Raw genomic sequence first — 14,726 nt, 5'->3', positions numbered from 1 at the left:
TCAAGTCATGTTTCTGAAGAAGTTCTAAAGTGCAAGGTGTGATGCATTTGGACAACAGTAGTTTCTTTCTAGATAATGATCAGCCTAAAATCTATCACCTAAAATATGAGCCCACCATCAGGACAGAAACAGAAACAAAGCTTTCTGTGAGGGGGAAACAGTGCTTGCAAACTTCTCCAGCAATACTGAAAAGGCCTTGAAAGTCTGATTCTGACCACCACCCAAAATTAGCTTTGCTTGTGCAAGGCACTAGGTCAATGCTGGCATAAAGCCCTAACCAAATGCTGCCTGGCTTTGGCTTTTTATCCCCCCCTATAATTCAAAATTCACAATTTCAAGGAGATGGATTACAAAGGGAGGAGATGGATGAAGGGGAACCAGCAAAGACTACAAATAGCATGGTAGTAGCATGTGCCACTAGCAGGTGACAAGCCAAGGTGCTTATCACAGCACCTACTTCCAATAGATGCTGCTTTGTTTTTTATCTTGTAAATACTCATAGACGACCTTGGCAAACAGCAGTTCTCAAGGCAAAACTCTGGCAAAGCTCCTGAAGCCTAAACCTCCTCAAAACCTTCTTCCAGGTGGTGGTAGAGGGCAGGAAATGGCACCTGCATGTTACATTGTCCACTTGGGCCTTACCAATCAGCTGCTGTCACAGTGTGGAAAAAAAAACCTAGTAATTTTTTGAAGAATGTGACAAAAACTCCTTGCTAGAGCCCTTCCTCTTGGGTGTGTGCACCAGGTCTTCCTTTGGCTCGTGAGGATGGAGAGGAGAGGAAAAGAGGGACCTGACACCTGTTGCTCTTGGCATCAGGATGCCCTAACAAACTTCTAATTTCCTGGAGCTCAGGTGCATCTCAGCTGGGCACTTATGCATTCAGTGGCAATCACGCTTCCCCCTGCACCCATCACCTTCATGTCCAGTCCAAACCAGGATGTTTCAAAATTGGTGAATTTTCTCCCTTGCGCTCTTACTAGAATGGCTCAGAGACCTTTTATGAAGCATACAGAAGCACAGCAAGTTGTTATGATCCTTGTTTTTCTGAGATTTCTGGTTTGTTATGCACTGATGGGTACAAAGAATCCACTTAAAACATATAACCAAATGTTATTTAATATCTTAAAAAGTAACACAATCCAAAATGGATATTTCACACAACACTACATAAACAACATGAACACAATATTACCATATGGAGGGACTTTCAAATATAGACTTACAAAAATCCCTGTCCTTTTTTTTCCTTTAAATTATTATACTAAGCATGACAAGTAATCATCATTTACAATATGGTACACTGACACAATAAAAACCATGTTACAAATGTGCTGTTATAAATCAGTAACGTTAGGGAAGACATTTCATGAACTGCAATTATTTCATATGAAATACTATACAATATAAACAGAACATCCATCTTGGATGACCTTTACAGCAACCAGAGACCAAGTAATTTTTTAATTTTTTTTTCAGTGCAAACACATTTATACAAGGCAGTCTTGGCTGCAAAACTCCCTTCTAACATACAGTAAGTCCCACTTGCATTTATTAACTCATTTAAACCTAATGCAACAGCCACATTCAGTCACTCACAGAAAATTACCTGCAGAATTATGATCCCTTTAAACTTAAGTCTCCTCCACATATAAAAGTAACATCTGTGCCAATTACTCCAAGGGCCCTTTCATACTTCTGGGTGGGTATCCTTTGGGTGGCTCTAACCGCTATACAACACGAGGGCAGCGTACCGCACGGAAGACCGCCCTTCCCAGGTGGGAAACGCGTGGTGGCTGTCGCAGCATCCTGGCTGGGCAGCTGTGCATTTCACCAGGGATTCAACCCAGGCTGCCCTTCCACAGCCAGGTGCGTGCGTGTGGCCTTCTGCTCCTTCTCTGCATTTAGTGTCTCGGGGCGGGGGGAGGAACACGGAAACCCTCAGCTCAGAACTGAGCTTCAATGGAGTTAACGACCCATTCCCATCTCCGTCAGATCCGCGGGAGATCAGGGGAGTCACACCAGATTTACACCCCCATAACTGAAACCAACATTTAGAGCGCCGCTATAAAAGAAACGTGATAGTCCCGTTTTCTTCTAGCACCAGCGTGGCTTTTGGTGGGTCCACTGCATGCTTCTCATGCAGTAATGATGCACTTTACTTATGATGGGGGGAACGGTTTAGATATATACCTTCTTTTTTTTTTAAAGAATTTCGTAAAAAATAGAACTTTTCTCTCTAATACTGTACAGTTTTCTTCAGAAGAGCAAAGAGAATTGTAAACTGTGGGTGTGACACCAGATTAGGAGTGCTATTTGCCTTCTCAGCACAACAATTTGAACAATTGTGTTGGGAAAAGCTCTGCGAAATGTATTTGAAAAACAAATTTTTAATTAAAATAACTGTTTCTAAAACCACCACTGGCAGTACTCATATGACTGAAAACTTGGTTGGTTTTGGCACTGCTAATCCAAGAGCCTCTGCAGGACTGCAAATTAGTTTCTCTCTTGCTTAAACAAACTGAATGCATCAAAAGAGTAACTTCAGAGTATAAACATGAAACACTTTGGTTAACTATTAAATGTATTCCAATAACTTCAAGAAAGCAACTGGTTAATAAATTACTCTGCAGACTCCTAGCCTTTGTTTTTTCCAATGTGCCTGGACATAAAGTAGGGTCAGTGAACTCTGCCTACCTCACAGGCTCGTGAGGCTTAGCTGGTACCACGTTAAGTGCTTTGAGGCCCTCAGGCGAAAAGGCATGATTTAAGTGCAAAGTATTATCTGTGTTTATGATGGCCTCTGAATACTGGTTTGCTTGTTCTCTTTTCTAAAAACGACTACTGCTGGCAAGCACTTAGGCCATGGTTTTCATTAAAATATTTGTTTTCCAATACATTTTACTTTTTAAAGTTGAGTGAACATTGTTTTGCGTGCAATGGACATTTTACAGTGGCGCAAGAAGTCAAATGGCTAATGATTTCTTATAATTTTTAACTGAAATACTTAAAATGGCAAAATTAGCTCAACTGATGATTGTATTTTAATTTGCATTAGGATAACGGTATTAGGTTTGCTGAAAGAGGTGTTCATAAATTGGGATTTGTATATAAATGTGATCTGCTTAAGTTCAACTGTCACTTTCTTCCTTTGGTTTTTGGAAAAATCTTCCGTTCTTCCCTCTTGAAAGGTGGCTTGTTGCAGCTGGCTACTTTTCAAAAGCCAGCTTCGTTTTTCTTGGAAACTCGCCCATGTTCTTTGAACAATAGGCACATACCTCAAGTAGGGAACCTAATACTGCTCCCAGCAAAGTCAATTAAAGGCTGTTGGTAATTTCTATAGGAGCAAGTGTTTCAGTCACACACAATCCAGAGAACAGAGTGCTTATCATTAAAGGAAGAGCTGTTTTAACACCCTTGTGAGTTCAGAGAAACCACGACCTGATATGTTGACAAAGATGGAGGCAGAATAGGGCCCAAAGTATTTGAAGGCTGCCAAGAAAATACCCAGAGTGTCTTCTGTTAAACCCCAAACTGTCAATCATATTTCACAGACTGTAGATGTTCCTAATTTGCTAAATTACAAATACATTTTCAAGTTCTACCAGGCAGAAATTTTAGCAATAACTGGGGAGAGGATGGAAGGTTTCAGCCTCCCTTTCACTTTTATCCCAATTATGCAGCCTTGTCAAACTCTAAGTGACTCATCTGAAAGCCAGATTTTTAATATTGTACAAGGAAATTGTGGCAATGGAAACATGATGATTTCATACGCAAGCATTGACACACAAGAGAACGCCATGACCTAATGCTTCAAAGTTTTTAACCTTGCTTTGTACAATACACTTTTCATGTTGCTGCATTTCATCAAATTCATGGAGGTAGTTATATGTGTAAAAAAAATTACCATAAAAGTAACATGTTGTATTATAATAATACATATTAAGTGTGCAAAATGCCGACAGATTTGTGTTGACCCTTTACAGTTGAACACAACACAGATTCAACCTAATCTAACTCTGTAAACCTTTAAATTGATACATTAGAAGAAGAATGATAGATAAGCAACCATGTAATACAAGGCTATGATTTCATCAAAGGATCAGGGTGACATAAAGCACTCAAGCTCCACTCTTGCGGTTTTGTTACCAGAACCTCAAGATGGAATTTCCTTATATTCCATTGTTGATTTTAAAAGGAAAAAAAAAATAATTCAAGATTAGAACGTTTCTATTTGAAACTTCTGTTTACATTCCATATTCCAAGAGTCACATTAGTATTGGTACAATGCCATGTCAACATTAATATGACATTTAGGTTGTCTGCTGGTCTCTGGGAACTTTAGGAAATAACATACTATACAGTTTATAGGTATGTACTATCATATTTTGTTGGAATTATGTCTTCGGTACAACCAGCTGCCTGCGTAAATTCTGATTAGTTTATGACAAACAAATATTTCCCCCAAAGGTGAAATTTGTTTTTGCTGTTCACATTTTAATACTGCCGTTAGTACTTCAGATCATCACTGTAAATTTTTTTATCGTTTCGACATTTTTATTTACTGAATTGATACATACTACTGATGTCAGAGCTCATCTCAGAAACAAAATCACAGTCAGCCACTGCATAGTATATGACAATTCCCCACAAAAACTCTGACTCTACAGTTCGCATGGAATAAGTACGGCTGGAGTTACATACTGAATAATAAGATGCGTCATGCAAAGCATTATATGGTAATTAGAGCACATCTTGGAAGGTATGATAAGGCAGAAGGCTAAAGGCCAAGTGACTTCAATAACCAACCAAAAGCACAATAATTTCCTTTATGTGCACTGAAAGGTCTTATTGCTCCTATGAAATGGAAATTATACACTGAAACCAAGGAAAACAGACCTGTGCATTGACTGGGTGTTCTTGACAGAACTTGAAACTTATCGTGTCCAGAGTTAGAAAGCCATTTTATAAGTAAATGAACTATATCCAACTGCATAACATAAGGCTGAATCTTCAGTAAAGACTTCTGATGACAATAGAGAATATGAGTGAAGCTCAAATGACTTTGTGTACAGAGTAATACATGTCACCAGAACCTGATGAAAATACTGGTTTTTAATATGTACAGTTGGGTTTCATACCTGTGTACTACAAGAGCTAGACAATGTAAATGTCCCTTTTCTATGCAACAATTTGGGCTGTTGAACATTTTAGTGTCTTTGTTATTCTTCCACCAATTCATCTGTTCTGATTAAAAAAAAAAAAAAAAGAGTTAAATTTGAAGTCAGTTTGTTGCACTACCAGGTTGCATGAGTAACAGAGCAGAATGTGACCCTATACCTAAAAATTACTCTTGGAGTTTAACTACCCTTAGAAATTACTCTGCAGTAATCAGCATGGTACTAATTACTTTGGAGTAACAGTTTAGGGGAGAGCAATTAGGATATACCATACCTACAGAATTCAGATTTCTACTGCCAACCATGTGGACACATTTAATTTCTAGAAACTAGACATGTCCATAAAATGCTAAATTGCAAATAACATCCACTGAATAAAAAGGCCAGAAGTTTATAATTCTCTAAATTTTGTTCTCTGATAATCACTACAATGTATGCTATTTTTAATAGCCTAATTTAGGCACTCTATTTAATAAGCTACATAAAATAGATTTATGTCCTTCCACTAGAAAGAAATCAATTCTTCAGGCCATACTTGTCATTTATATCATAAAGAATATTTTTGTTCCAAGAAATTAGTTATCCTGATTCTTATATTAATGGCAAGTTGCAATACCAGAAGTGACCCAAGAATTAGATTATCTTTTTTAAATACTTGATTTATACTGAAGACATTTGTTCTCTTTTGTGTCACTCCACGTTGTGGCTCCATGACAGTTATAACTTTCCCTTCCCTCCCCACTCCCCCCTCTACACAAAGGCCCACCTCCTCATTTGTGACTACGGAAGGTCAAGTAGCAAGTCTCAGTAAGTAAACATCTCTTATACTTTTGAAACACAAAAGAAGCCGCCGCCTCCCTTCCCACCCTCCATACTTAGAAAAAATCAAACCAAACCAAAACCCAAACCTTTTTTTACTCGCTTAAACGGGTATTTGCAAAATTGTGTCACAAAAGCGCACAGTGAAAATGACTGATTAGTATTAATAATTCACAGATAGAGCTGAGGTCATCACTTGTCATGTTTGGCATTGTTTTTCCTCATGGTGATCCTGGCTGGTTACTTTCAGCAGTGGCTCAGTTTTTGAAGTAAAAAATGATCAACTCTGCAGCAGAGTTTAGCCTCTGACCAGGGGCATCACACATCTGTGGCATTTTTTTAAAATGAAGTTGGCAACTGCATGGACATTGAAAATGCAGATTACACTTACAGTGTCTAGACTTTCATATATGTGCTCAGTTACAATTAAGTGAAGCAAAAAGTGTACATATTATCCCTACTGCTATTCTGTTGCTACAGAGCCGCAAATGTGAAAAGCAATACCTTGAAATAAAGATTTCTTTGTTGCCCCTAGTCTACGTAGCAGCACAGTTTAAGTAAACACTAAAACTGTGGTTGAGATGCTTTTTTAATTTTTCCCCGAAGATGTAAACATCAGTCCCAGTGTCGTAAACTTTGCTGTATAGGATGAGACAGAAGATCTGAGGCAGGATGACCATCAGACACTAGTGACAGAAGCTTGCAGGCAGTTAGCAGGTTTCTGCAGTTTCTCAGCTTCACTTGTTGGTGGGTCTGCAGTGGCTCGGAAGTTGAATGTTGGGCCTGCGCCACCATGTGCAGGGCTCAGAGCGGGGTTCTGACGTCTGTTGCTTTCAACAATACTTGAAGTGTTGGATGCCAGGCTCTCACGAGTACTAGAACGGAAAAGAAATATATATACACACTCATATATGACATGCCTATATATTTATCGACCAGACAGGAAAGGAGAATAGAGTGTTTTATAATAGGCTTCCTGTGTTTGTATGTAATGTCACATCAATGAACCTCTCATTTTGATAGTACACATATGTTCCTCCAAAACGGGTTCCAGAGGTACTCAGCAGTCATCATACTGTAACACAGGTATAGCACTAAGCAGAGCTGAAGCCGTCACACAAACTGTAAGCTGAACCAGTATCAAGCATCTGGATTTTTCACCCAAGGAAATAGCTTCCATCTTGCACATGGAACATATTAATTTTCTTTCCTGAATGGTGCATTTTTGCACAAAGTAACTTCATCAAATCAGTTATGTGACTAGGCAGAGCTAGGAGAGCAATTGTGTAGCACAGCTTCCTCTGTTGTCTCCTCTTCTATCTATGTCTTTGTACAAAAAATATTAACTAAAAACGCTATTTTATGTTAAACCCACAATGCTTCTAAACAGAACACTTCAATTTTGCTGTGCAGCTGAGACAACTGCAACTTACAAGACGCTGAGAAATCTTAACTGCCTGGTCTGTGTCATGCCCTAAACAACAACTAGTGCTGCTATTTCATTCATAAAATGGACAACGTTCCTTTAGTTCTAATATATCATGTATCCACGGGAGTGACAGGACACTTGGCACTTTTAAAGACTAAGCTTTTTAATGATGCATCTTATTATGAATGCAGAGGAGCCTGTATTTTAGTCTACAGCTTTTAAGAAACTCAGCCAAGATATGCTAAGGCTAGTTCTACCACTACTACTACTACTACTACTCTTGTTCTCTTTCTGCTTTTAATAATTTTTCATCTCCAAATAATGTGTTCCTGTGCAGAGAGAGATTTGGTTTTCAAATAGCCACGTGGCCCCTGGTTATGTGTCCTTCACCTATATCCCTACTTCTTTACAAAAATGACACCACCACTTGCTATGGAGATGTTTACAGAGTACATTTAGAGGACTGAATGGGTTTGTTAAGTAAGCACTAGAAACAAAGATACTAATGACAGAGTTTCATAGTCAGTTTAAAGTCAACCTAAATTTACCTGCTACTGAAAGGGGCAGCTCTTGCCTGCCTTGTGTGGACCTGACCCTGCCACATGTTCCTGCTGCTTCCCTGATGCTGAGCCTTGCAGCCAGCCAGATCAGGGACTGCTCGCAGTTAAATACTAGCCCTAAGGAAAAAAAAAAAAAAAAAATTAGTGCTAGCATCAGGGGAAGAGTAGGAATGCACAGCTGTGGATGTGGCAGGGGAGAAATGTGTCAGTGCATGGCACAGAGGAAGAAAGAAACACCTTGTTTAGTTGTAGGGCAGATTTAAATCATCTTAAACTGACTGAATCTGGAATATAAGTGAAGTTTTATGAAAACTCCCATAGATCTTTTAAATTGATCAAAATGGTACTGATCATCTTCTGCCAATTATTGCCTTATTGTCAGTAGTTCCAAACAGCTATGATGGGTGACACACATAGTAAGAGATCTCTGTGAGCTGGCATGACGTATGGTGCACTTCTGTTGCTCATGTTTTGATTCCTCTCCCTCTGCTTTTTAATGAAAATAGATGCAACCTTTGTTTTTCAGAGATCATTCAGTATTATATCATTCTTTATGGGACCACCAATTCCAGATCTTCAAACATTTTCAATTCTGATATTACAAACTGACCATTACAGCATGTATACACAAAGACTGCAGTGAGAATTCTGCATGCAGAGTAATGCCCAAATTAGCTTTTTCTTTAGGTGACAAAAGAGCAGCAGTATTATATAAGCTCTAAAAATAAGGAATAAAACTAATATTGACAGCTAACATTTACTATATACAACTTGCATAAAAGCAATGAACAAAATACTGTGAGGCTGTTTTTCCAATGACGATGTGTTCACAAATTTCTCACACAAAATACTTTTCAAGTCAAATGACCATTGCAAATCTCTTTAACTACATCCTGTTTTTTTTTAAATGCCCCTTTTTTTAATTTGTCACACTTTAAAAATATACTTTTTCTTTCACAGTGTGGAATTGGTAATTTTGATTCCCCAGGCAACATTGCACACTTCAGTTTAAATGAAAAGATACTACCACACCTCAGGAATTCGCGAGTTACAACATCAGTGGAGACTAGAAGAGTATACCTGAGGAGTATCACTACATGCACATCCTGTTCTTGTACTCTTCCCTAGGCATCTGCTAATGGACACTGTCAGATCTAGGTGAATCTTATCAGATGGATGCTGGATGGCTTTTTTGTATTTCCTGGAAAAGGGCTGTGAAGTACATTTTTTGCTATGAGGTAGGAAAGTAGTGACAGCATGGTAATTATAGCCAAAGGGCTGAATTCACCCACAGCTCAATTTATTTTTATACTTATACCAAGGAGTGACCAAAATTCAGCAAAATCATCCAATTTAATCACCTTAATGCAAAGCTCATGAAAAACCCTTTGAAATATCCAAACTATACACTGGTCCTACAAAACAAATACACAAGAAAACCCTACAGAATGTTGCCTTTTTTTTTTTTTTTTAAAAAGCAGCTTATTTTATGTGGACTTGCCAAAAAAAGACATTGTTAATAAGTAAACAGTAAAATAAAATAAAAAAAAGGGTTGTGTGGAACACAACCATTATTAAAAGCTGCTTATCTGTTTCCCTTTTGATCTAAAGAAAGTGGTATAGCAGCACTAAATCCAGTATGCTCACCACGTTCTGTTCTCTTGCTAGCTAAGTTTAAGATTAGCATCAACAGAAATTTTAGCTTTTGTGTAAATAATTAGGGAAGGAAATGTCTCCCTTTGCATTAACCAGAAACACAAGCATGATATTCAGCTAGCATACAGCTAGCAAAATAGTAGTCTAAGAACTGACTTTTATCCAGTTGATATCCAATCCTGGAGGTGAAATGCACTCTGCGGAGTGAGACAGGCTGAGTAAGAAGCAAACACCACCATATACGCCCCCCCAAAACTGACTGCAAGTATAGCAACTCAACTAAAAGAAGAGATTACATTTAAAAAAGAACAATGCAAATACCCTCATAGAACAGTTGTATGTAAGAAAGATGCCAAGCATCTGCAGAATAATCAATAACAAGAACAATTTCAAAACCTTAAGTTTCTTTTTTAAGCTGGACTCAGTGTAAGTGGTACAATTTACTCCAATTATTTTTCAAATTTTTTACTCAGAAAAATTATACATATGTTAAAAGCCTGCTCTAGTTTGATAACCACTGCATGTTGTAGCAGGCCCAATAATTGCTGCCTTGACATTAACATCAAGTGGGAATAGCCATCAAATCCAAAGGAATTTATTTCAGAGTGACATGACTTAAACTGAAAATGAAATTTAGTCCTGTGTAGAAGCAGGAAATCTTCCACATGCATTTCTGAGAGCCTTTGCTTTAAAAAAATATGTAATTCTGAGGAATAAGAACACCTTTTACAGTGAAAAAAACCTCACCAAAAAAACCCACCAAACCCCAAAAAACAACCCCAAAACATTTTCTTTCACCTAATACAAATCCAGTCTCAGAGGTTTTATTTTTAACCACAGGCAATAAATAATTTAGGCTTAAGTAAGACACTATAGAAGAACTACTACTGTAAATTATTTCTGTGTTCTTGGAGTCACTGTTCTGAACTCTGATGGGTTGCTATCCAGGGCAAACAAAACCAGTCAGGCTCCATTCCAGCACAGACCTAGGACTTTCAAAGGTCAGAGAGAGGAGGAAGAAGGCTCAAGTGAAGGATTCTTAGCCTGGAAATGAGCTTGTGAAATCTCCGGCACAGGGAACACACCAGCAACTCTCTCTTCCCTATGCCTGTAAGACTCCTAGCACACTGAGACTTCCATGATGTCTGAGATCCCTGGAATGGAAATGACTAACCAGCACTACCACACGCAAATGTCTGGACTCTCTTCCCAAGTATCTTAGGCAAGGCACCTCTCTCTCTGCTGATGCAGCGCTGGGTCACCTTTGATGTTCAAATATCCTGAGCACTTTCAGCCTTGTGGGGGGAGCAGCTGTTCCAGTCTCACCAGTCTGGAATGGTGATAGATACACTTCCAAAATTTTTGAAGGAAACAAACAAAAAAGCCCAAACCCAAAACAATCATTATGTTTTGGGTTTTTTTTGTCTGAGCCAAAGATTATGCCACCTAGTCACGTCTAGTCTTCCAATTAGTCTTGTTGATGGTATCTTAAAGGGAAAGGTAAGGAGGGGGGGGAGTATGCAGCAGCTCATCCCTCCTATTCTAAATGCAAACACAAGTTTAATACAGGAAAAAAAAAGATACAGGGAGGTTTTCAGCAAAGAGCAAACAAACTAATACAGAGTCAATGCCTCAAATGGTCATTGGTTGCTTATGGTATGGTAGGAAACCCACACTTATGAATAGCAGATTCCAGAGCTGTAGAAAACACTGTCTGAAAACGTGTGAAATTGTTTAATATGACCCTACATTATGTCACCAATACCACATACACACATAACTATAAATGGAACTTTCTAGTCTGTAAAGCTGCAATGAATGTGACAGTCCTACCGTGGAGAGTTGAACCCGCTGTCCACAGTAATGCTGCTGCTGTCCATGCTGTCCAGGCGGGCTGAGTGGGTGGCTCTCTGGTTGTTGCTATTTTCTGTTTCCTTTGGGGTGAGAAGAGTAAGATTTTTCTCAAACTTTCGCTGCAGATCCCTCTCCTTTTCTCTCTCTAGGAGCCACTGCATTGTACCAACATCATCCCTGTTCTTTTCTTCCTCAGCATTTTTGTTGGTTCCTTCCTCTGAGTCATCGTCATCAGATACGTTGTAGTAGTCAAAGGAGGCCTCCTGGTTCCCAGTTGTCTCTTGCTGTCTCTGTGAAACAGGCATGACTTGTGTGACTGAGGTTACTATCGCTTGTTCAAGTTTCTCACATCTGACTGGCAATGTGTCAGAGGGGGTCTTTTGATGGGGCTTTAGCAGGGGTGCGCTAGACTTATGATAACTATTCACAGAAAGAGTGTTGTGCAGAGGTTTAAAGAGCGTATCCTTGCTAAATATTTCTTTCCTTTTATCAAGGCTGCTTGATTCAGCGCTATGGTGTTGAACCAGCCGCCCATTTGCAATAACCTCTGGAGTTTGGCCAGCAACTGCTGAACCACTGCTTGGGCCCTTTGGGGACTCCTCTTTGTGCACCCCAGGCTCCCTAGCAATATGTTGAGACTGTCTTTCTGCAGGAGTCATTTTTTTGAGCCCATCTGTCCCTGTCAGGGTATCATGATCCTCTTTATTCTTTCCCAGTGGTGATGGAGCAGTAAGCACAGTCTCACTGGATGTGTTGCACTGAAAATAGTCATCGACTGCAGATTTTGTTGTGCAGGAGTTGAGCTCGCTATATGATGGCAAATTCTCTGTAGGCTTGCTTTGTTCCAACAGGCTACAAGAACTGGGGGTTTCTACACTGCCACTAGCCATTTCAGGGATGCAAGTCTCTTTGTAGCTTGCAGATGAAATCAGAGCCCTTTGATGACTGAGCGACTGAGATGGCCTTAAGGTACTATCGTCAATGTAAGTTTGGCTAGTTGTTTGGTCATCTGGGCTACAGCCTTCACCTGTATCTTCAGGTGTGCCTAAGGCAGCTGAGCCCAGAGGTCCCTTGGAGTTATCCATAGATCTAGACCTTTCTTTAGCCTTACTGGACCGCTCATTCCTCGATCTTCTATCCTGTGTATGGCTGTGGCTCCGATGGACCTTGGAGTGGGAGCTTCCCCTGGAAGGCTCAGGGAAAGGCATTTCAGTTCTTCTTTTGGCCAGCTCACCAGACACGTCCCACTCTGGTGTCATGGGAAAGTGAGATTCAATCATGTTAGGATTGCTGTGCATTATAAAATTATCTCCCTTGTGCTCTATTATAAAACAGCCTTCCCGTGGGGATCGAGTCAAGGGATCATAGAACTCATACTCCCTTTCAGCAGGTATATCCAAATGAGAGCCATCTGATGGGTCTCCTTTGGATACCCGAGTCTTGCTGTGTGACCTTGATTTCCCATGAGACTTTCTGTGATTCCTGCTCTTTTTACTTCGTCCGCTGTGGTGAGCTGAAGATCCTGCTTTGCTGCGCTGAGCTTTTTCTTCTTCAAGTTTCTTCATTAGTGCAGTGTGCCTCATGACATTTTCCACAGTCAAGTCTGGGTTAATGCGCCTAATAATCTCCATTTCTACCTCCCTAGGTATAGTGGTAGGGGTGTCCTCGTCCCTTAGCGGCCACTCCTCTGGAGGAAACTGGGCAGAGAAATTTGCCAACTGTTTTGTCTTGTCCTTCTTAAAACTTAACCGGAACAGTTTGAGTCCAAATTTCTTAGACTGCTTTTCTACATCCTTAGGCTTTGTGAGTGTCTCTGCTTTGTAAGAAAAATTGACAGTACTTTTACTTTTCTCAGTAGGTGGGACCTGACATAATGAAGGAGGACAGTATGAGTCTTTACAGTCTTTTGCTGATTTCCTCTGTAGGGTAGATGCATGCATGCTGTGCATGTCTTCTCTGCAACAATGGCAGGAGTCGCAGTGGTTTTTGGGTAGTGTTCGGTCCCTGACGCATCCCGAGGTGGAGGGAGTTATAGTTCCTTGTTGTGGAGAGGTACATTGAGACCTGTCAGGTATCCTCTCATCCAAATGGTACCATTTACTGTTAGTTCTTATGAGAGATGGTGTTATAAAGTAAGTCTGTGGGGTTACAATGAAATAACCATCCGGAGTTGGGTATATTTTCCTCTCCCGTACAAGCATATTCAAGGTATGTCGAAGGATTTCTGGACTGGGTGTTGGAACTCCTAGAAATGACAGTAAACACATATCAGGGAGTGCATAAAACCATGCAGGACTCCGGCTCCCCCCTCCCCAGCAAAAAGCTATTTTTTCCAATGTGCAAGCTGGAATATGCTGAACAAACAAATCCAGTAAAGCACTTTGTTAGGCATTCTCTTGTCTGTTTGTTTTTCCACTTATCTCCTACACTTCAGACATATCAATTATTAATTAAATAGAAAGGAGGCCATTAATGGAGTGTTAAAAAAAAAAAAAGAGAGAGAGAGAATTTCTAGTCACTTCCATTGCGCAGGTGACCTTAACCTACAAGATGGAATTACTGGAAATCAAAGGGTGTCAGGGGAAACATTTCACTTTTATCCTTCTTCCAACTAAATATTTATATCCCAATTCACCAGAACTATTTATTATAATGCCCAGTCACGTATAAAACAGTGGCTATTTGTTATTTTGCATGCCTAAGTTGTTTTTCCACAGAAGAATACTACACCAAAGAAAAAGCATTCCCCCAAACTGCCCCTTTATCACAAACTTGACTGAACTGACTTGCTCTCCCATTGAAATGTTTCAACTACATCAGCTGCTCCAAAAAAGACATGCCAACGATACAGTTCATCTTAACCAAACAGACTTTTCCACTTTGCCGGAAGTTACAGGTTTAGCTCCTAAAAATTTTCTTCTCAGAGTTCCCTGCCTTTCATGTGAGATGCAAGGGACGCTACCCAAGGGCATACATCACATACTGAGAGAGGGACAAGTATGACAACCCTGCATCAATGTAACGTTAGCCACATGGTAGACTTGGCATTGTGAGCCTGGTCCTTCCCACTACCAGTACTCCTGCTGGGTTCAGTGGTGCAGAACCAAGTCTTCAACACTTTATTAGATAAAATACCAAGTTAGCATGCTGTGCATAGGAATAAGTTCCATCTAGAGCTCAGGAAACAAGAGATTTAGTTCATGAGCTAGTTTAAAAAAAAAAATCTGTTC

At 39.8% G+C, this 14,726-nt stretch overlaps 1 protein-coding gene across 10 annotated transcripts in view; it reads right to left on the bottom strand.

The window, feature by feature from the left end:
• Positions 1-1,099: 1,099 nt before the first annotated feature.
• STOX2 (storkhead box 2) overlaps positions 1,100-14,726 on the bottom strand; it is a 150,301-nt gene continuing 136,674 nt past the window's right edge. For 8 of the 10 annotated variants that reach the window (XM_069787933.1, XM_069787891.1, XM_069787906.1 and 5 more), the window contains 2 exons: positions 11,476-13,741; positions 1,100-6,872 (listed from right to left, as the gene is read on the bottom strand). In XM_069787933.1, the coding sequence (XP_069644034.1) occupies positions 6,677-6,872; positions 11,476-13,741 (2,462 nt within the window). In that variant the 3' untranslated portion in view covers positions 1,100-6,676. Of the gene's footprint in view, positions 6,873-7,974; positions 8,104-11,475; positions 13,742-14,726 lie in introns of all 10 variants that reach the window. The other 2 variants (XR_011325526.1, XR_011325527.1) reach the window with 2 other exon arrangements.

Source organism: Haliaeetus albicilla, chromosome 1 (genome assembly GCF_947461875.1).
Source record: "Haliaeetus albicilla chromosome 1, bHalAlb1.1, whole genome shotgun sequence".
NCBI lineage: Eukaryota > Metazoa > Chordata > Aves > Accipitriformes > Accipitridae > Haliaeetus > Haliaeetus albicilla.
Note: the sequence above shows the minus strand (reverse complement) of the source record. Positions and strands in the feature narration are given on the sequence as shown.